General features: G+C 37.4%; 1 protein-coding gene across 3 annotated transcripts in view; it reads left to right on the top strand.

Annotated features, from left to right (window-relative positions):
• The window catches only part of RSPO2 (R-spondin 2), a 96,948-nt gene that overhangs the window by 52,630 nt on the left and 20,442 nt on the right, over positions 1-23,876 (top strand). The window contains exons 3-5 of one of the 3 annotated variants that reach the window (XM_052704431.1): positions 7,799-7,942; positions 9,645-9,833; positions 9,956-11,164. In XM_052704431.1, coding sequence (XP_052560391.1) covers positions 7,799-7,942; positions 9,645-9,833; positions 9,956-9,975 — 353 coding nt within the window. In that variant the 3' untranslated portion in view covers positions 9,976-11,164. Of the gene's footprint in view, positions 1-7,798; positions 7,943-9,644; positions 9,834-9,955; positions 11,165-23,876 lie in introns of those variants that run through there. The other 2 variants (XM_052704430.1, XM_052704429.1) reach the window with 2 other exon arrangements.

The raw sequence follows: 23,876 nt of genomic DNA, 5'->3' as shown, positions 1-23,876 counted from the left end.
AAAAACAAAACAATAAATTTGAATAAAAGAATAGAATGAACTCTGTCACCACAGTGGTTGTTTCAACTTTGGTTTAATTAATCTCTCAAGCCTGTCTTGAACCTTCCAACCTGGTCAGTGTCTGTGGTAAGTTTTTTGGCGGAGGACCTGGTAACAGTTTAGAAATCACAGTTCCCTTCAGCTTGAGTTGGCAACTCCATTTGTTTATGTTCACCTTCTTTCCTCGTGGGAGGACCAGGTATTTCTAAAATTGTCATTAGCTGTTCCATGTGCCTTCAGTGAAAACAAGATAAAGAGAAGCTTTTAATAACTAGCTTATTAACCCATTATTTATGATACACATGAAGTTAATTCACTGTGTAAAGAGAGGTAATGATTTTTTTTTTTAAGCTTTCTTACAAAATAGCAAGATATCATTGATATCTAATGGTTTAATTATTGCTTAGGTAATATAGCAGAACATACAAAGCTCAGGGGCTGTTTATTTAATTACTTATTTATTTACAATTATGGTACAGGCATCAGAGGCATCAGACTTTTTTTTTTTTTCTATTTATTTGCACTACTTTTTCCTTGTTCAAGTGCTTCTTGGTAAGTATTTGGTCGTGTTCCTAATTTTTTTTTTTTTAATTTTTGACCTTATTTTGTGTTTTCCACCATTCTGGCAAGAAAAAATCTTAATAGTGCTTTGAATTAAAGATTTCTTAATGCTGTAGTCAATTTAGATTTAATATAGCAGTTGTGTATTTGTAAAATACTAATTGAAACCACTGTGGTTTGGCAATTGTTTAAACGATCTCAACTAATAATAAATCGAGATTAGAACATAATAGAACTATATTAAGTGTTTAGTAAGTGAATTTATTAAAATAATAATAATAATCCTCATTATGGTATTTTATAAGCAGCATTTTATATTGCAAGCACTGATCTCTGTGAAATGATAGACCTGGGGTAAACTTCAGTAATGATTACTGGCAAGTGGCTGCATTTGTTGTTCTCCAGACTCATGTTCATCCACTGCCAAAAGCTGCAGCTTGAAAAGAATTTATAGTTTTAATACTAAATCCTTCAGCTACTGAAGTCTCTTCTGTTTAGGAGTTTGTTAGCACCCTTGTAGTCTGAAGCTCTTTTGCTTGTGATTTTACTCCTTTATTTCCTTAAAGCCAATTGATGCTTTGGTCTCTGTTTTTTCATAGAATCACAGAATTGTTTGAGTTGGAAGGGACCCTTAAAGGTCAACTAGTCCATCTCCCCTGCAATGAACAGAGATTTCTACAGCTAGATGGTTTGCTCAGGTCTTGACTGTGTCCAGGGGCAGGCATACATCACGTCTCTGGGCAACCTGTTCCAGTGCTTCACTGCTCTGATTGCAAAAAACTTATCCCTATATTCAGCCTAAATCTCCCCTAATCCATCAGTCACTCAGCTAATTCTCCATCCTTTACAAGAACTGCTCACATCAGAGTTTACTTTAGCTCTGGCCATATCTCCTGCTCTTAATAGCCCTGTCTGTTCCCCACGTGCCTTTATCTTCTGTCTTCAAGGTGAATTATGAAATCCACTGCGGGGGGTTGGAGCTAGATGATCTTTCTAAGCCATTGAAGGATTCTATGAAATGTGTAGTCCAGCTGTATTTTTGAATTGTCTCCTAGCTCAGGAAATTCTGCATGGGAATCAGTGTAGGAGGTGGTATGGAGTGCCAAGGAGTGCTAGCAGGCAGTCAGGATGGCAGCCTGGGGAAAAGACTGGAGCACCAGGGCTGCAGAAGAAAGGTGAGAGTAGAAGTAGAAGCATTTTATGCTTCAATTTGATTTTCAAAGGTATTATGTTTCCTTACAATTCATCTTATTCTGGCATCTTAACTGCTATTTGCAGATGTACTGTGGAAGGACAGTATTTGTTTCAATAACATCATACTTTCTTTAACTGCAGTAAAGACTTGAGTATTCACAGGAGTGCTTTTTTTTATTAATCAGACCAAACATATCTACCTGGTCAAAGTTTAATTTATATTTTGAATTCCCAGGCTTTTGATTTTTTTCCTTAAAATATGAATCTGTCAATTGTTTAATGCTTATTATAACAGAAGAATTAGTAGAATTGTCTTACCATGACTGTCAGGAAGTCAACACAGGCCAGGGAAACCTTTTTATGACTGTAGTTCATTGGACTTGGCTTGTAATCCAGGCCTCTTCCCTCCAGAGTTCTTTAATTTACCATTTATGTAGTGCCCTATAAATACTGAAAACTATCTACCTTAATTAGATATATTTTTGTAATGATATACAATATCAATATTCATATCAATATAAATGACATAAAGCCTAAATCAAATATTTCATTGCTGATTAGCTAAATACCCTTTTTCTAGAACAGATTGGTTTCTCTAATATTGACTGATATAAGCTTCATGACTATTACATAAAATAATAATATAATAGAAATGGTTTGGAAGAAAATTATTTCTAAAGTACCATGGGGTGCTTTGCTTACTGAAAATTAAGTAGAAGAATAGTTTAATTTCTAAATTTTGCCCACAACTAATTTTTTTGCTACTCTGTTTCAGTAAGCAAAGTCTAAGTTGTTTTAAATTTCTGTTTTAAGAGTCTTTTCTGACAGTGACCCTTTTGAGGGAGATATTCTCTTCCTCTAGAGGACAAAAAGATATTGATGCTCCGGTTCTGTGGGTCTCCTGACCATTGGTTGAGGTGGGAGCATGGTACTAGTTCATGCAGGGAATGATGGTGATGCTTCTTTCTTGAGTATGTTCTGTAGCTGTTCTCAAGCATGGAAGCACTGTGACGTATCATAATCTATCTTTGTGCTGCACTGAAATGTCACTTAAGTTCTTACTCTTCTCTCAGGCTAAATTAACAGATTGCACAGTACCAATAGACTTTTCTATCAGAGTCAGTATATATTTTGTATCACAAATCAAGCTTTCAGAGCTCTATCGAAGGGATACATCTTTGTTTAGCTTTGTTTCATCCAACCGCTGAAGACACTTCAGCAGTGCGCTTCAACTTAATTTCAGCCCATCTCAGCTTCACCAAACTAGTGACTTCTTTTCCACCCTTTCCCCTGAGAGGTGAAGTCATGGAGCTGTGTATTTACAACCTCTCCTGTGACACTTTGTGATCGAAAATAGACTTGTAGAAAGTCAGCTTTTCTGACTGCTTCATTTCTCACTTGTCATTCTGCACATGTGTATTTGTCATGACAGATTGTATCTCTTCAGGGGGTTTTAATATTGTTTTTGTCCATTAGGGTGATTATAGTGGGTTGTGGTCTATCTGATGGCATAAAAAAAAAGTTACTAGTTTAAAATTGCTCTTGCTGCAGCAATTAGGACCTTTGCCATGGATTTCAGTGAAGTCAGAATCTTGTAGCATTTACATACAGCTCTTGTGGGAATATGGTGTAACACTTTAAAAAGTGCCATCTGTTTAGAAGTGGAGTGTGCTAATCAGATATAGCACAGATTTCTTTGGGCCCCTCTAAGTGCGTTTTGAAGTATGGACATATGAAGATTGTAGCAGAGGAAGATGTCTGGTTTTCATGTGGTTTTATGGGTGTCTTATACCTTTTGAATTGGTAGGACAGAAACAATAATGTAACTTCCCTTTGAGTACCAAGATAGGAACATTAGAAAGAAAAAACTATGCTAGATGAGATACAGTGAGAGTGCAACAGTGAGTCTGGGAGATCCTGGCTATGTAGTAGCTGGTAGTTAGTTCCAGTGGGATATAGGGATATAGGGAGACATGATAAGCAGAAATAGAAGGTATTTGGGTCTGGTAGGAAGCAGACCCACTGAGAATTGAGTACAAGGGAAAGAAGAGATAAGGATTCTAACGTGCAGACTTCTTGTTGCTAGCTGGATGGGAACAGCAGCAATGGAGCACTTTTCTTCATTCAGGTTCTGAAGACTAAGTGTCCTAGATTCTTGTTGCCCTGCAAGAGTGGTTGGCCTGCCAAAGGTATGTGATTGCTCCTTAGGGTTCTTCTGCATTATTGAATTAATCAGTTAATTCTCTCCTTGACATCCGCCTTCTATTTCTCCAAAGCATCCATTTCTAGGCTCCTTCTTGCTACTTTTGCTCCAGAATTTCTCAGCAGTTACCCCTGTCTATCTGGAAGCCTATAGTGACCGTAATTTTCTGTTTATTTTTTGAGCAAAAATCAATGCATTTCGGAAGCATACTGGGGGTTGTGAATATCTGTTTCCTTCCTTTACAGAATTGCTTCTATGTAAAATCTTAATTATGCAATTAGATCTACAGGTGGTAAAATGAATCCACTCAACTGGTTTTGTCAAGAGTCTTCTCATGATTTAAAAACAAAAAAAGTCTCACGTTCCAGTCAATTAAAATTAGCTAGTAAATTTAAAAGGCTTTAGAAAATTGAGGAGGATTCTACTTTTCATCACCACACTTAGAAATAAGATGCTAAGATGAAAAAGTTCAAATGATTGAAAGCTATGGCGATCAGAAGGAAGCAGTTCAGCTCAGTAACTGTGAACAATATTTTCAGATTTTTATTCTGTTGTTTTGTGTAAAAGAGAAAACCACTTTTTAAATGCTACTTTTCTTAATTACAAGGCCTGCTTTGAAAGTAGTGCCTCCTGTTTATTTCCATGAGAGCTACAAGAGGTACAAAGAGCACAATTTAATAGAGCAAATTCTCAGCTACAAAACACCATTTTTAACATAGTCACCACCAGCAGTGAACAAGAGCCTGCATGCCGCACTCATAAAAATCTGCCTGTGTGGAGATGGTCCACTTTTTTTCACAGCTAGTACAACAGCATCATTGCTAGGAAGTTGAACAGATGGGAGTAAGAAGGCACCAACTCTGGACTATACAGTGGGTGAGATAAGATAATCCAGCCAAGATTTGCAATATGCTCTATGGGATTCAAGCTGGCACAAGGCCTGGTGTTATCATCTTTGCAAGAGAAAGGTTGTGTTCTCCTCTGGCCTGATGCTGGAAGTTTGAGCCTTTAGCTTAATCAGTGTCGTGATGTGGTGGTCAGAGTTGGTGGTTTGTCCAAGTTCCAGGGAAATCCAGAAAAGATCATCCATTTCCTATCCCAAAAAGCACCACACATCACTTCATCTGCTTATTCTTCAATGGTTAACTCGTACACTGTCACACTGTGGACTGCTGATTTGACTCTGGTGACATCATGTCTCACCACTGGTAATGATTGGATCCAGAAAACGGTTACCTTCAGCTTTGTTTTGGTTCAGTAGATCCTGCCAAACATTGTGTGCATTTGCACACATGCACACACACCTGGAAAAAAATTTGCAACATTCCAACACTGCCACCATCATTTCCAGTGCACTGAACCCAAATTCAGCTCCCTGGTCATTATCCATTGATTTGTGTGGATGAGCTGGTCAAGAATCTCTTCATTTTGTGGTGTGACAGCTATCCGTGGCCATTTGGAATGTGGCTTTTCTTTCATGTCACTGTTACTGCTGAAACACACCACCTGCCACCTCACTGTGCTCACATCCGTTGTTTGATCTCCATACACTTGCTTCAGCAATCACTGATGCCTGTCAGTGAGTGCAGTTTTTTCAGTTCCACAACTTGGCTTCATAGGCACTTCCATATCAAACATCATTCTGTCAGACTTCCCCTCTGCAGCCATCTATCTCATGGCAACATGTACTGCGATGTTGTTGGTAAGGTTCAGCCTCTACTGCTGTACCACCACTTCTCTGATAGTTTGTGATTGAAAATAGGCTTGTAGAAAGTTAACGTTTCTAACTTTCGGAATACTTTCTTTACCTCTTTAGTTGATTCCAATTGTCCTGCAAGGCTTAAAGCTGCTTGAGCATCTTTAATGGTTTGAAACGTCACAAATAGCACCTAATGATCTCACATACCAGGAATGGTTATCACTCTGGTGAATTAATGCTTCAATTTCAAAAATCTTCAGATTTTTTTTAGTATTTTTCCCCAAACTGCATCTTATATGGATTAAATAATAGGCGTTTCATATTTGAAACCTTAACCATAGCCCAAGAGCCCCTACTATGTCTTCAAAATATAATTGTCATGGCAAAGGCTCTATTGTAACACAACCTTGCAGACAATTCACCTAGGGAAGTGATTTTGAAGTATTTGTTGCATGAAAATTGATATTCTGTTCTTTGGAGCCTGGTGCAAACTTTGGGAGAAGGAAGTGGTAAATCTCGGGAATTTCCTAAAGGAAGACTGTGGGTAAGAAGGCAAATTTTGCTGCTGTTATGCACAGGAGTTCTAGGAATCCCTTTTAGAAATGCTGTATACTGGATTTGCTAGGAAATGGATTGTGTGATTGTCTCTACACAATGAAATGTGTATCTTTGGCAGTGGAGGACTTCAAATTTTGATTTCTGACTCCTTTCTACACCAAAGATGTGCCAACATTTTCTGCTTCTTATTATTATTTTTAATCCCCTCTATGCTGTCTGTCTAATTTCTTGTCCAGTGTCACAAGAAAGCTGATCTGAAAAGTTTCTATACCTCACAATTCTCACCACTCAGTTTAAGTGTTGTGGTATGCCCTATTACAGCCTGAAGCTTATGAATAAATGTTAAAATCCGTTTCATAAAGATTGGCTAAATTTGCAGTGCAGGGGGTGGAATACCAATGGCTATTTCAGAAGTACCGATGGTTATTTATTCATTTATTTATTTATTGCTTTAGATAAGAATGAAAAATAAATGAATGACATGAATGACCAAAATATTTAGTACATCATTACATGAAACAAGTAACAAATGCTTATTGCTGTAACTTCAGCTGAAGACAGGATACAATTAATGTAATTTACATGAATTAAGCACATTTGCTTAAGGAGTGGATAAAAAATGATAAGCTCTAATGTGTTCATTACTGTTTCAAATATAATGACTTTTACTTTTGAAAGTTTTTCCAGGCATTTTTTCTGTGCATGTATGAGGGACTTCCATAGCCTTCCATGGAAGTGTTTCTGTTTTACAGGGGTGCATATTGTTGTTGCTATCTAGTTCGTTACCAGTTTGCCAGTTTTAGTATGAAATAACAAATTCCTGAATGGTCTGCTTCCGAGTCCGTAGCCTACTGAGGAGGATAGTTGTCCAGAATTATTGTGAAATTATTGTGAATTATTGTGAAATTGTATATTTTAAAAGTCAATAGTTTTTGTTTGTTTGTTTGTTTTCCCCTCATTATTTTTATTGCTTTGTCTTTCAATCACTTAATAACGGTTAACTTTTATGCATGGACTTCAACGATAATAGAGAAGTTACATCCAGAACAGTTCTATTTAATTATTTGTTTTTGTCTGGTAGGAAATGCAGATGTGTAGATATGGAAATCAAACAAAGCTAAATAAATGTTTTCATGTATTTTTTATAGGAGAAATAGGGAAAAATTTGTATCCTGCTTGCGACGACAAATAATAAATCAATTGCAGTACATGTAGTGCAAAATAACCTGTTTGCCTTATGTTCCTTAATATTAATAAAACAGAAAATAATGTACATTTTTCCTCCAAAAAGATCAAATCAGCTCAGAAGTCATTTAGTTGGAAGCTTTATCAACATTGTTTATTGTACAATAGAATTAAAAGGATGTATGGAACAAGCAATACAGTTAACTGGTTTCTCCTAAATAGTGGATAGATTTTGGGATGGCAGTATTTCTCAACACAGTTCTTAAGATTTTGCTATTCTATTCCTTTATAAATCCTTTCAATTTGAAGGTTCCCCTAACTTAGCAGCATTTTTGTTCCTTATGATCCTTTCAATTCAGGATGCAGAATAGAAAACTGTGACTCCTGCTTCAGCAGAGACTTTTGCACCAAATGCAAAGCTGGTTTCTACTCCCACAGAGGCCGCTGTTTCAGAAGTTGCCCACCTGGATTTGCTGCCTTGGAAGAACTCATGGAATGTGTGGGTGAGTCTTCCAGCCCAGTAGTGCTGCTGAAGCCACTTTTTTTTTTTTTTTTTTGCCAGGTGGCCAGGTTTGATTGCTGATGACACTGCTTTTAAGCTAATACTTAGTAATTCCTCTACAGTGAGTGCCTGAAAGGAGGTTGTAGTGGAGTGGGAGTTGGCCTCTCCTCCCAGGTAGCAGTGAAAGGACAAGAGGTAATGGCTTTCAGTAGCACCATGGCAGGTTTGGGTTCGGTTTAGGAAAAATTTATTCTTGGAAGGAGTGGTGAAGTATTGGGGAAGGCTGCCTAGGGAGGTGGGGGTGTCACTGACCCTGGAGATGCTTAAGAAAAGGGTAGATGTGTCACAGAGTGACGTGGTCTAGTGGTATGGTGGTGATGGGTCAGTGGTTGGACTAAATGATCTTAATGGGCTTTCCAACCTTAATGATGCTATGATTCCTATCAAGAAATATTCACTAAAAGATTGTGTCTGGATATCTTTCTCCACAGTAATATATATATATATATTTCTTCCAAACTTTGAAAGAATACACTGTTGGGAATGCTGTTGAGCATCTGAAAGGTCTGTCCTGTACATCATCACGTATGTACATGTGTAACTCAGAATTTGTAAGATTTCAGGAAGGCCTCTTTTTGATGAGAACTTGAGTGCCCCTTGAGTTTTCACCTCCATAAGCTACCTGCTCCTTTTTTGTTTCACAGAGTCCAGAACCCAGGGACAGGCCAAGTAGGATCATATGCCCTGTTCATGAAGCTCAGCAGTAGCCATAAAACCATGACAGGCATCAGAGTCACTTTTAGTTTCTCTACAGCTCTCCCCTGTTCTATTTTGCAAGTAACAGGGAAGCAAAGGAGTTGGATATAGCAGCCCATATGGATTGCTGATTGTATCACATGTATTGTACTGGGCATTCATTCTATAACCAACACTTTTCTGCTGGTGGAGGGGAAAATTAAAAAACAACAACAACAACAAAAATGTTCAAGTCCTTTAAGCAGTGTGTATAGGTGGTCACATCCACATGCAGGACAAATGAGAAAGATGAGAAAGAGGAGAGTGAGCAGTAGAAACTCAAGTTGGTCTTCTATATTTTGACTCTCTTGATTCAGACAGGGTAGATAATTCTTTGCAAGCTCTATAAACTCTGTAGCACTGAGTTTTTTTTGTTCAGACTTTAGTTTTTTCGAATGTAAAACTGAAAATGTGTTTTTTTAGTATAGATTTACTTTGCAACTCTGAGCTGTTTCTGGCAACTTTGTTAGCCTCATAGCTTGGTGTTTTACTTGAGGTGTGGGAGCTATCAGAACAGACTCCTCATTTCAGGAAAAGTCCTTTTGTTTCATGATGAAGAGGACCTAGGAATGTGAACTCCTGAGATGTACGCATCCAGGTTACAAATGAGTAGGATTTATCAAAGAGAGGAAAATGAAATCAATTTCAGGATTTTAGGAGGGCTTTGCGACTGACATGATGTTCATACAGGCAGGTTAATAGTGTAACTCTTTTATGCTTGGGGTGGGTGTAGACTGAAAAGATTCTTTCAGATTCTGTGAGATATTTTGTTTCTATTTTTTGCCAGTAAATAGTAAATCTTTTAAATAGTACGTTCTAATTTAAGTGGTCCTTGCTAATTAAAACATCTTAAAAAGAGAAGGAGAGAACCAGAAGAATATCTAATAGGTTTTCTTTTGCTTTATCAGAAGGCTGTGAAGTTGGTCAGTGGAGTGAATGGGGAACTTGCAGCAGAAATAATAAAACATGTGGATTTAAGTGGGGCCTGGAAACGAGAACAAGGCAAATAGTGAAGAAGCCAGCGAAAGATACAATACCATGCCCAACCATCGCGGAGTCCAGACGGTGTAAAATGGCCGTGAGGCACTGTCCAGGAGGTAAGCCTAGAGCATGCCACAAAAATCTTTATAAGCATTCCTTAAGAGAAATCCTAGTTCTAACTTGAAAACAGAGCCATTTCTTCTCAGCTAAAGCAGAAATCCCGTCTCTGCTCTGCCAGACGAGGCTGATAGGCGGTAGTGCTGCTGTGGACCTCATTTCTGCAGCAGGACTTGAGGGAGAGGCTCAGCATGGCAATGATTAGTCTCTCAGTGGACTGTGAAACTGCTTTCCTGGTGTGGTTTTTCAAAGAGGTAACTCATCAAAGGACTGGAACGTGTTATAGCTCGAGCTGCACCATAAGAACTGTTGGGACTGTGGAATATCTAGTTGTGTTGCACACTGCAGGAAAGGTCATGAGTCTAAATGTTTCTGCAGGTGACACACAGTGCTGGTGTTATGGGCATTTAAATTAAGAAACTTACACGTGGCATTGTTAGCTGGAGCTATTAGCTAAAATGTTACTTGCTCTGAATATCTTGTTTTGGTCAGGGCCGAACCATGCATTTCATTTCCACAACAAAAGGAGTAACAGTCAATTACAAACTGGATCTGGTAAAAATATCACAAAACAGAGTGAACAAAAGATGACTGATGTGATATGTAAGCAACAGTGTCGCACACTGCACTCTGAGGCTGACCAATGTTTCATACAGATCTCTGTGATTAGCAGAAGTCTCTGGAAGCACTCTGAGCTTATTGCAAGTAATTTTAAACATAACCCGAATAAGAGATTGTGTGGAGTTCTTAAGCTGCATCACAATGATCTATGGTATAAGTGATTAAGGCCCATATCATCATCATTTGAATTATTTACATTTTTTAAGACTTTGTTCTTACATTCTGAGTTTATTGGTTAGTTTTCTAATACATGTAAAATAAGACAGTAGTCTACATATTAAAAAAGGGGGAAAAAAGTTATTCTGTCCAGCAGAATAACTGGATTTGGTATCAGTTTTGTCAGTGCAGAAGAGAAGTGATATATCTTGAGATGAGATGAAAAAACCTACAAGATGCACAACTTTGGAGAAAGGAAGAAAAAAAACATAAAAATCGATGCTGATTGCTCTGTCAAATTTTATTATCTGCAAATTTATTTCACAGACTGAAGATTTACCTTATTTTTATTGGATTTCAAGATAGAGGTAGGTTTTCTTTAGTCAGGAAATCTACTGTCTGGTCAGCATCAAGATCTGTGTTCTTTTTCTCAATACATATCAGAAGAGTTGTAGTACAAAAGTACAAATTCAGAGTGAAAGGCTGGTTTCCCACAGGTCCTAAAGATTCTAGTCCTTTCCTGTCCTCCCACCGTGTGGAATTCCCTGATAGCATTTTTAGAGATAAAAAATAGATATGTACAAAACTGCAGGTGTGCATTCTCCATGCTGAGTGCTGGTGATTGCTACTGTACCAAATGTTTCCTGCTTTGTAGTATGTTTCAATTATGATTTTCTACACAGTTGGTCTACAATCTTGTTTATCGCATTTCATTTAGTTAGCAGGCCGCCCTTTTAGTCATTCTAGAATGCTTAGCTGCTTTCTCAATCGTGGTGAAGTATCAGGAAGCAGTGATGCTGGTTTTGGGGAAACTCAAGCGGATTTTAGATTGCTTCTGTTAAAGAAGAGATTCTGGGACTTGAAAAAAATGCAACGTTTTAGAAATTTTCAAATTTTTAACTGAGGAAATCAGAAAAAATGCAGTTAGTGGCACTCAATGAGCAAAGAGCCGTAATCCCTGGAAATATCTGTTGAGAAGCTACGTTAAATCCTTTCATCCGAACCTTCTCAGTATATAGAATCACATAGATTGTAATGGATTAAATTGAGCACAGGAAGTAAGGATGTTTTTGGTTGAACAGGGTCAAATGAAGTGCTTTTGGCATGTTTTCTATTTACGTACATTTTACTGTTACTATTTATGATACATAATACAGAAAAACTTCTGAAACAGATTTTTCGTTTGCAAAAGAAATGGAGTTAAATTCAGTTTTCCTACTAAATACTTCAGTTTCATATTTATCAGGGATTAAGATGTTACCCATCTGGCCATATGGCTGTAGTACAAATCTTGTTGATGAAGAATTCTTTATCGCTTTCCTATTCTGTGCAGAGTTATAGAGATGCAAGCTGGAATGCAAGTGAAAGATGATTTCACTTCTTTCCTACTGAAGCCAGCAACATGTAAGAAGATACTCTCCTTGATTTCAAAGTAGATTCATTACTTTGCAGTATTTTCTTATTGTCAGTACTAACTGATTTAACTGTTATTACCAGATGGGATTGTCACATTTGTATATCTGTTCACATTATGTATGCTGCCCTGTGGCTTGGGTGTGACGTGACTCATACAGCAAGAGGTTACACTTAGAAAAAGATGGCTTGGATCATTCGCCTTCTAACATGTTGGTCTCTCTCTGATCAGTCCTTAGCTCAAAAAGAAAGAAAAATAGATTATATTTTTAAAGAACAATTCAGTTACAGGGAATGGGGAAATTACCAAGCAGAAGTATGGGCAGATACACATTGCTGTCTTAAAGGTTTTTCATGCTTACTACAAGTATTCACTTTTTACCTCTCCTTTTTGCATGTTTCCCAAGTTCACATAAATAAATTACTTATTTTGCCTTCTTTTGTTTGTACCCCTCAAGTACTTGCAATACTCGTGCTTTGTGTTAAGTATTACAAAGCTAAACAGCTTTCTACTTTTAGTCTTCCATGACACTGCAGATCCTCACGCTGTCTTGATACACAAATACTACTCTACACAAAGCTGTTATTTCCAATAAGAATCACTGTGCCAATCAAGAATGCTTATTTTGGACATGAGGATGAGATGTGTCTGCTTTAATTTCCTAATGCTGAAAGGGAGAACATCACGAGGTGGGAGGGAGTTCTTTCCTCAACACAGACATATAACTTAATGTACTTTACGCTGTTTGATTCAGTTTTGAAAGCTTGTATCTTCCTATTGCTGCAAAAGAATACAAGACTTCTGGTGGAGCAACAGTAAAAACACCCAATCAGGATGTTTCCTTTTTTAAAACAACATATTTCCTCCGAGAGTGAATGTGTTAAAGATGATGGTTTAAATTGACAACATGCACTACGAAGGATCAAAAATGTCCTTGTCATCCTCTCCTCCCCTGCCAAGCTTGATGCTAGCTACATACATTCAATTTCTTTTGAAATCAGTCAGAGGAAATTTGGATTTCTCTTTGACTATAAAGAAAGTTTTATTTAGAAGAGGCTAATAAGATTTTTTTTACTTGCACACCCAACTTAGTCATAGAATCATTGAATAATACTGGTTGGAAAGAACCTAGAGAGGTCACATATTCCAACCTACTGCTCAAGGAGACGATCACTTCCGTGCTGTCCTGTTAGTACAGTCAGTATATTGTTTGCTTTCTTTGCTGCCAGGGCATGTAGCTGGCTCACATTTAACTCAGTTTTAAGCAGGACACCTCAGGGCCTTCCCTTCAGCCAGTCAGTGCCTATCCTGTAGTTTTTTGCAAGAACTGCTTCTTTCCCATGTGCAGTACCCTCCACTTGTCTCTGTTGAATTTCATGAGGTTCCCTTCAGCTACAAAGAATCTCTCTTTTCTAAAAGGCAATTACAAAAGAGCTCGAAATAAATGCAGCACCAGAGTGAGTGATCTCTGTAACCAGAGAGATTATTATGTTTGAGCTTTTTGACTGCATCTACCTTAAAGTGTGCGATCTTGAAAAGTTTATAAGCCAGGATGCACTTTTCTATATTGCATGTGTCTCAGTTCACAGTACCTACAAATACCATCTGTCTTTTGAGAGCCAATACTAGGGGTTTCTAGACTGGACTCAATACACATCAATACCACAGTTTGTTTCTTTTTTTGGTGATGTTATATTGGTGCAAGAGCAATTTGCCTGAGTGGCAAAGACAGTTCTTGCTGTTCCTGGACCTGTCCTCTTCTTGAGGACGGTCAAATACTGAGGTAGATATGTCCAGTAGACTGTGCAGTCACTATCTTTTTGAAGTTTCCAAGGCCTGACTGGACAATGCCCTGAACAGTGTGGTCTGAATGGCCTTGACCCTACTGAGAGCAGGAAGTTGGACAGGAGACCAACCAATCTGTGGCTGTGAAACTGAAAGAACATTGTTCTTCCTGACTAGATTTCAGAATTTCTGATCTCTGCCACTGCCAGTTAGAGAGAAGCTAGAATGAATGCCCAAAGGGAAAAAGAACAAACCAAGTCTTTCCCATGTTTCCTATACTACTGAGATCTCCTCTTTTGTATCATTTAATTTTAACTAACATCTAAATTGTGTCTAATGTTTTAAGTGTAATTCTGATTCACGCATTTGAATCTAGCTTTCATCCAAATTAAAGCTTAGTTGAAAGTTCTGATTATTACTTTACCTAATTATTGTTTGATCTGTTAACTTGTCTGTCTGTGGCTAAATGCCTCACAATCTAAAAGAGATGCACCATGATGTATACTTAATTTAATGTACTATGGCAGTATAAGAAAGCACTTTAAAACTAGCAGTTTTACTGTAGAGATGCAGATATAGTACTCCATGTTAGTTTAAGAGCTTTGATATATCTTTTAAGGGCTGTGTTAATTTTCAAGAAACTTGAAAGCTTTATAATGCATGTAAGAATTTGTATTGGAGTGTTTCTACACCTGACGCCTCATAGATTTGCAGATAAAAGTTGGATGGTGTACCTCTATGCCAACAGTGCATTACAAACTGAAGTACAGCAAGAAACAAACAAAAAACCCCAACTCCTGTGCAGATATGTTTTATTTGTCTTTTTCCCTCCTGCTGTTGGGATGGGAAAATTAGTGATTGGTTATTGGAGGAGTGCACTCCTCCATGCTTTCATTTCAAAGCAGTAAAGAAAACTGAGGTATAATAATGCTGAAAGGTAAGTAGATACCTTTTAATATATGCTAATGAATAACAAATCTATTAACTCCTGAAAAAAGCAGTATGATATATTGATGTTTTTGCTGTAAGATAGGTATAGAAAGGTTAATATAAATAGTATTTATTATACAGCGTAATGTGTTGTTTAGTCATATAAATGAGGAAATGATTGAATTAATTTATGAAATCTTATTTTAAAGTTTACCTTGCACACAAAATATTTAAGATTAATTTGTCTAGCAATCTTTAAAAAAATTATATATCTATATATCAAAGAAGAATGTCACCTTGTATTTTGATGAGTGAAGTTCTGCATTTTATAAGAGTGAGCTCAACTGTTATGGTAGTGTGTCCTTCAGGTTCAAGCTAAGATATCGTAACATGGTTATACGGCTGTTAATTTAGTTATTTAGTAATTACATGGAGAAGGTAAATGTTACATTCATCTTCAGAGGGGAAGGCCTGGGGAACTAAGAGGTGGTCAGCTTTACCTCACTTCTTGGGAAGATCATATAATAAGTCTTCGAGACAACTTGCTTCCAGGCAAATGAAGGACAAGAAAGTGTTTTCAAATGTGGTGTCTTCAAGCGAGCATGGGTTTGAACCTGATTGACCTCTGAGATGAAACAGCTGCCTCTATGGATGAGGGTACAACAAGGGCAAGGCTTCTGATAGACTCCTATAATGTCCTTCTTGTCAAATCAAGAGATAGAAAATGTTGCACCTTTATCACAACTTGTCTAACAAATGATCAGTGAAGTGGTTTAGGAAGTGGAGCATATTTTCCGCTAGTAGAGGCTGGCATCATAGAATATAGAAAGTCCTGAGTTGGAAGGGGTTCCTGAAGACATCTTTTTCAACTTGAATGATTCCAGGACTCTATGACATTGTGTCCATCTCCTAACTCCACACGGGGAGTGCTGTTATAGTGAAACCTAGGTTGGATTTGTTTGTTTATTTAGCGAATGGCTCATTTTGTTATAAAAGTTTTAAGAGGCTTAGTTCTTTGACTTAATCAGAGATAAGAAATGATTGTACCTTAATAAGGCTAGAAGTAAAATTTGTCTGAACAGACTGACCTTTGAATGGAATCCTTCAAGAATTCTGATTTCTTTTTTAGTTTTCCAGTGCCCAATGAATGTCTTGTAAAGGACTGCATATACTTGGGTGCAGGACTTTAGTTTTATTCACCTTAACTGGACATTTCAGTCTGGCCACTGTTTTATCATATTGCAGCAGGATAGTTTTCCAACTTTCAGAAGACTGTCAGTGAATTATTGGAGTGCCAGCTAAAACACATTTTTCCCTTTTCAGTATAAATTATCCTTCAGTCCTCCTTTTTAGTTAAAGTAAAGCAATAGGGAACTTTTTCCTTCGAAGGCTTTCATACTGTTTTTCCAATCATTAAAAAGTTTTACATTCAATTTACTTACTGCCATTTTTGTATCTTAGGTCAGATAAATACTTTCAACATGTGCGTTTCCTTAAGTATAATATATTTCAGAAGTAGCGTGAGTATCATCTGATGCAGCAGCTCTGATGGGAGTTATCTGTTTTTAATGAATAACTAAATAAATGGCAGTGCAAATCCTTGTAAATAACCAGAGTATGAGTTAGAGCCGTCCCATGGCAATTACACAGTTCAGGATTGTTTAAAACGTGAAAAGAGAGCCAGATGCTAATCCACATGGAAATACAAATACTGGAAACAGTTGTAGCTGATCCAAGTGCATAAATTGCATTTGTCCATAAAAGGTACCTGACAAATTTTATTGTCCATGCCTTTATGAAGTAACTCCTGTTGGTTTTGTCTCTTGCTCATTCTGAAACTACACTTCACCTGTACGTGGAATGCTTTCTCATTTCTCAGCCAGACAGTTCCTTTTTATGCAGTACAGTGTTTGCTGTTTGCGGTCACAGCAGAGAAACCTGCAAACATACACCTACCTGAGATTACTTTTTCCTCCCTAAGGATCAATGAGTGAGGAAGAATTCTGTGCACATTCTCTCCCAGACCATGGGGCTGGGTGTAGCAGGTCTGGAGATGCATCTGCTCCAGGTGCGGTATGTCTGCAAAGCATTCTGATCATTTTTAAGGATTCTAGGATTCACTAAGCCTTTCCTCACTCATTGTACCACTGTACATTGGTACAGGACCATATTCTGACAGCATATTTGGGTGATTCTGATACTCCTCGTCAGTGCAGTTCATCGTTCCAGCAGTGTTAACGATGGCAATGTTCAGGTATTGGAAGTGTTGTTCCATAAACAACAGCAACAGTGACTGGAGTAGTGAGACAGAAATAGGATTCTTTGGATGCAGATGTGATTGCCAACAGTTATATTGTCATTTTAAATAGTTAAAACTCTTCAGCTGAGCCACAGTTGTGTGCATACTCCCTACACACTTCCAATGCAAAGTAAATTATCCAAGTATACATCACCTTCTGACTGGCTAGCAGGGTGCTCGCAGCTAATTACAGCTGCTTGGCTGTTAAGCAAAGAGCTTCTTATGCTTCTGTAACTTGATTGATCGTGATAGCCTATCTTTACCCTTTGTGATAGCTTTCTTCTTCTGGAGAATCATTTTGAGTGCTGTACCCTGCTTGCTTGATAGCTAGTAGCAACCTAAGGTAACCCACAACACAGGCCTCATGGGTTCAGGTTGAATTCAACAGAAATTGTTAGACCTATTCCACAGCCAGGCAGTTGAAACTTAGAGAGTGAAAAATTCAGCAAAAAAGAATGAGAGAGGAAAGAATCTGAGAAAGGCTGACTCACATCAGGCACAGTGATATGCAGTTCAGAGACTCTTGAGCTGGTGTGCTGAGTAAGGGAGCTCCAGAAACTAAAAGAATTTAAAAATGTCAGTGTAATGCTATGCAAGAGCTGATTGCCTCTACTGAGAGACAGGATTTATTAGGTCTTGCACTGTGCTGTGCAGATTTTTCAGGACATGAGGTAGCATTTGTGATTAGGAACTGTTATTTTCTGTAGAGATGCATGGCTCATGAATGTAATTTGGGGGTCTCATTTTCTTGTATGTTTCATTCCTGTCAAATAGTTATTACAGAGAGGCTTACAAAATTCTGGAAGGGGACACTGCTCAATTTATAAATGCAACAGCTTCTATTGCTCTGCTGTAGGTCAGATTTAATTAAATTAGCTTGCACCAGCTGGCTTCAGGAGTCAAAGGGGAAGGCCAACAGGGAATAGGTGGAGAAGCAGTTTCCCCAGCTGCTCTCATGTGATCACCACCAAGGTTAAACCCCTGGAGTCAACTGCACTGTTTTTTAAGGATGTGCTGTGGAAATCATTTGTTGATTGCTTCTAGATAGGGCTGCATTCTTTACCTCTTATGAGATGCGCAGAAGGAGCAAAATGGAGGCTGTGATATTATGTATTTTAAGAGCTTTCTAGGATAATGTTTACCTCAGATTGGAAAGCTTGGACACCACTGGTTCCTGTAATGCTTTTTGCTTAACGCTTCAGATATGAATATAGAACTTCTTGGAGGATTCAAGTTCTGGGTTCATTCTGAATCACTACGAAAGGGCATGCAGATGATGTTTAGAAGAGGAGTAGCTGTAACTAGCAGTGAAGGGAAGCAATAGAAAGCAAGCAGTGTTAATAATGTATGGGGCTTCCCTATTCTTTATTGCTATTTCATGATTTCATTGTCTCTCATTAATAATTTGAGTAGGTTTAAATAATTTTTAAATGTAGCTGTAGATACAAATTAGTCTTAAATGAGTAGTAACAAGTGAAATAACTTTGTGTTTCACAGGCGTAGTTCAGAACTGTGCCTGAGTCAGTATGGCATTTTGCCCCAAATGATCAGGGATAGATGTGGTATTATGACAGAAACAATATGCAGTCAATATATTTGGTCCCCAGAAGGGCTCCTTTATGCCTTGGCAATTGGTCTTCTCTCTTCAATTTATTTCTTTGGGGTGTCTAAACTGGCATAACTGATTCTGAAGGTTCACAAAATATTAACTGCCTGCCACTATATTAGAATCTGCTGTATCCTTTACCATTTAATATGTAAATATTAATATCAAATATTAAATATTAAATCAAAGAATAATATCAAATCAAATATATCAGTAATATATTAAATGAAATATAAGGAAACTGGATCTCAAATTAAGGCTGCGTTTGCACTGCCCATCACCTCTAAGTATAGCACTTCAGTGTTATGCTCTACACATCTATTGCCTGCAATACATGTATGCAATGGTACAGTCTCCTAAGACTGTTTGTTTGAGGTATTATTTTCTTGTAGAAGCTGGTTAGCTTGGCTCCTCACATATTTGTATGTTTCAAGCCTTTTAAACAAGTTACCATGTATTGGTTTTTCTGTGAGCATGCCTTTACACTTAGCTCTTCAGAAACCAAGTTGGATACCTTCTGAGAACCTGGTACAAAGTCAGACTGCTGGAGAGTATCTAGCTGCAGAGAGCAGCAGCAGTAGGATACCTAGCAGAGCAGTTGCTTTCTGTCATGTGAGATTTATTGAGAACTTTGTTTTAAAAAGTTCAAACAGGGGACATGTCTTCCAAAAACCTATGTTTGAGTTGCACTATCACGTAACATAAAGATCACCCATATATCTAGTGATGTTAATATCCTATGATAGCACTGTGGCAGGTGTTATAATGAATTTCCAATGAAAATGACAGGCAGCTCTTAAATTATTCTGCTTACCTGTTGGATACAAATGTGGACATCATGAATGGGTTGCCAATTGTACCTATGTGAGCAATTTCAGCATGGTAGAAATAGGACTGTGAAAACAGTCAAACTGATTTTTCTTCCTTTGTTACATTTAGAGTGATACAATGAAATCTCACCTCTTGACAAGATGTGTATGCCAGGCAGCTTTAGTCAGATCTAACACAGTTGTCTTGAAGGTATATTTTATTTAGCTTTAGTCCCATGGCATCTCCAGTACAAAGAAATCTGCTCTATTTATCTGCTACTTGAGGTGACAAATGTCTAAGTGGTTTATAAAACACAGCTAGTTTAACTACCACAAAGATGATTAAATTCCAGCATTGTATTTTCACTCTGAATTTGTGGATTAGATTGTTACCTCCTGATTTACCATCTGTTCCTTATAACGTCTAAACTGGAAGAAATGACTTTTATGAGGCCTAGCAAAGAAACTCCCAATTTGGCAAAATACAAAGAATAAATTTTAAGCATTGCAAAAGATTGTGCAGGAGAGACACACTAGAAGTCAGTTCACAACTTTGCCATATAGCACTAGGAGTTGTATGTGTAATAGAACTCTTTTGAGTGTATTTGTAACAGAAGGAAAGATTTTGTGTTTGGTAACTGATGGCTGAGGAAATTTATGAGCCGTAACAACTCCACAGTTGAAAAATATCTCCTGAGCAAATCCTGTGCCAGGCTTCAAACCATTTCTCTGGTTGGAAACTGGGATAGGTAGAAGGTTTCTAGTTTTAAAAAAAAAGTGGTAAGATACAGGGGGGTAACTCATGAAGCAAAAATGAAGTTGGTTTCAAAATCATTACAGACTGTGTCTTTTTTATAATGTAAAATACTGACATTTTGATGAAATGTTCAGAACCAGTTTTTCATAATCGCTGAAGGATCTCTACAGGATATGAGAATAGATGCTATCAGCTGTAATATGCAGCGCTCACTCAGTACACAATTATTCTGCCACCAGACTTTCCTAATCAGCTCAGCAATCCAGTGCCAGCTTGAGCGTAGGCTGTAATACCTCATTTGAGAGCGAGGGAAGCTAGTGGATCATGAGTCCTACACATATAAATGGAAAATTCCTCTGAAATAAGGTTCATTTTTCTTGCAGCTAAGGCAATGAAAAGGAGAACAAGGTTTTATACTTTTTGCAGAACTCAGTAGTAGGGATGCCCAAAGAAGGACAGTGTGTTTCATAAGAAGTTTTATAACATGCTGAATATTTCTTTCAGCTGGAGTGATTTTATTAAGTAATTGTTAAAATTTCAAACTCTACAAAATATTGATTCATGCATTCTTTGCAGAATAATGTTTTTGGGGTGGAGTATGTTATGAAAGATTAGTATATTCACTCTCTTACTTTTCTTCCAACTATCAGAATTAGTTTTTGAGGGAATAAAACAAAACTCCAGACTTTTATTGAAGGGGAAGAAAACCCACCTCTTTTTTTTACAGTGTCTTGAGCTAATTGTATCTCAGACTGTGATTCTAGGTCACAAAGCAGTCGCAGCCTCTTTGTATGAGATACTCAAATGGAATAAGTCGGTGTTGCTCTATAGGTGAGCATCTATTAATCTCTAACAGCGCAGATGAGTGAGAGCTTTTTCATGCCTATGGACAGAAGACAAGAGAAGCTCCAGCAATTTTTCATTATTCTAAGATTGGTAGAAAGCAAGAAGCACATCTGGCTGCTTGGTAATAAGTAATTACTCCACAAAATAAATAGGAGCTCAGAATTTAGTAGCAAAATTAAAATATGAGCCAGAAAATAACTGCAGTTCTTCACACTTCATTGAGAAATCTGTACCTAAAAGAGAGATGTTTGTCATAGAAAAAAGATTAAAAAAAAAATCAAAAAGAAAAAGATACACCTCTCTCAAGTGGATGAGTATAGAATAAGTAGAGCTGCTGGAGTCAGTTGTAGCTGAGTGCACTGCTATGTGCTCTTCAAAGCTGGGAGAAATATGTTACAGAGGAACCTTTAGAAAGTTATTTTAGACATTGTTCGTTGTTCTCATTAGAATAGGATGTGGATCGGTTGGTAGGACTGACTGTTACTATTTTTTATGTGAACAAAAATTTCATCTAATTATGCAATTAATTATGTGAACCAGAGGACTGTTCATTTTGTGGTAAAAAAAAAGTCCTGAAAATTCACTGGCATTTGAACTGTTCTGTCTAGATTTATACCACTTAGACTACTTTTTCAGATGGTTTTGTTTTACAGTATTACACAAAAGAATAAGGAAGGGCCCTTTGCTGAGAATAAAGCTACAGGGAACATTTGTCCTTCTTCCAAAAAAGTAAATAGTTGACCTCAGAAAGATGCTTTTTCTGAAAGCGAAACTCTGGTACTGTCAGCATTGCAATGCTTCAGCTGCCCAAAGGAAGGTATGCTGTATCAGCAGTGAATCTACTGTAATCTGTACTCTCAGTTTGCATGGACTCTTGCAGAAAGCCTGATTGCTTCCTTAAACAGAATGCTTGGAGCCATGGAAGTTGCCATGCATCACTCTTGCAGTAACTGCTATCCTTATTACTTTCAGGGATTTCAGATGATTCAGGGAAGTAAACAAAATATTAATGAGGTCACTAATGAGAGTTCCCTTTCATGCATGAGTTTTGTCACTAGTTGACTGATTTCTTAGAGTTCAGCTGCTGAAACTACTGCATAATAACAGTTTTTCAGTCATTGTAACTGCAGGAGAAATTCTGAAAACACAGACATTGTTTCAGCACCAGAAATGAAATAAAAAGCACTGCAAAGTAATTATTGCTTTAAAATCTCATGATTTTTAATCTTTACTGATGGCATTGAGACTGACTCATTACATTTGACTCAACAGGGTTGTGAAGCTTGTACCTGACGAGCAACCCCAAATGGTGCTGATTAGGAGTTTTCATTGTCTGCTGTGTCCTATTTATTCCCATGAAAGCTCTGATATATTTCTGTATGAAAGCTCTTGGTATATGTTTTGTGAAGAACAGAATGATGCCATGTAGGACTGAGGATACGGTGTGTTTCTGAAGGGCTTCCTTTCATTGTATTTAAACAAAACCTGGTCAGCAGCAAAAAATCAAGTGTTATCAATGAAAGAACACTTGAATGCAATAATCTGGCGTGCTAATTTGAGAAGATTAGAAACTCATATTTTCATTTCGATTCTGAAAATGATGTAATGTAATACGCCGTGTCCAAGCTAAATAGCTGATAATTTACTTCCTCAGCTCCTGTCAGCCCTTTCATTTGTATTGAGTAGGTATAACTGTGCGTCCTCAAAGAGACGGTGCTAAAACCGGTGATGAAATAGTCAGGTTTTCCGAATGCTTTATGAAGCACAGCAATTTCCTGCTGGTGATAAAAAGTACCTCGGTCTTCAGTTATATTTACATTCTGCTAGCAAAAAGTTGCAGTCTTTTAAAAATGTCTTCAAAGTTGTCCTGTCACATCTGTGTTCGTATAAACGTGGAATTGAGCTGAGAAAACTTTAATAATAAAAACCCCCCATATTTTTAAAAGGCAGTGAACAGTAAGGGGCACCATGGTACCCATGCTGAGAGCCAGTATCTTCCTGTTGTTCAGTTGTCCAAAGTTAAATAACGGGAGGGCATGGAGGTTTCAAGTTTAAACTATTGTTCAGAAAATGAGCTGATAACAGCTACTGCTGCTCACCACATGATTTGGTGCAATAAGTTTGAGAAAATTTGTTTACGTTTGTCAGAAGCTGAATACTGAACAAGCTCAGTTTCTCATTTTTGCTAGCTAACCTATTTTGCCTCTAAGAAAGAGATCAAATATACTTATGGTGATCTTATGCTTCTGAAGATAAGTGGAAGCAGTACATACTTTGCCTACAATTGAAGTTCCTGCTGAATTTGAAAGTAACAATCGGATCTGGATCTCCCTTGCTTGAAGCTTCATATAGTGTTTATTGTAGCCTAGCTTTGTTTTGAAGGAAAAATAACACACTTTTGAGTATTTTGAGTATTTAATCATGTATATAACATTAATGTTTGGAAATGTTTTTGAGTTACTGTAGCTCATGAGCCAACGTTAATTATTCTGCTTTAATTTTCATTTGGTTAATACATGTGGTCAGTGCATTTGATAAGATATGAAAACTTAGATATTGTAGATGGTTAATTTTTTCTAAATAGACTTGTCATCTCTCATGTTTTTCATTTATATCTGTAACTTAAATTATCACCAAAAACAAATGCTCCATTTTACAGAGATTGGGACATTAGGTGTTTATATTTATAAAATGGAAATATTAATGTGTGTGTAGAAATAAAGGTGTTTGTGAGTTTCCAAACTTGTAGTAGCTTCTAAATTAGGAGATCTCTAGCTCTTGATGTTTCTTTTAATACACAGTTCTTGTTCAGGCTTTTG

Source organism: Tympanuchus pallidicinctus, unplaced genomic scaffold (assembly GCF_026119805.1).
Source record: "Tympanuchus pallidicinctus isolate F22 unplaced genomic scaffold, pur_lepc_1.0 scaffold5, whole genome shotgun sequence".
NCBI lineage: Eukaryota > Metazoa > Chordata > Aves > Galliformes > Phasianidae > Tympanuchus > Tympanuchus pallidicinctus.
Note: the sequence above shows the minus strand (reverse complement) of the source record. Positions and strands in the feature narration are given on the sequence as shown.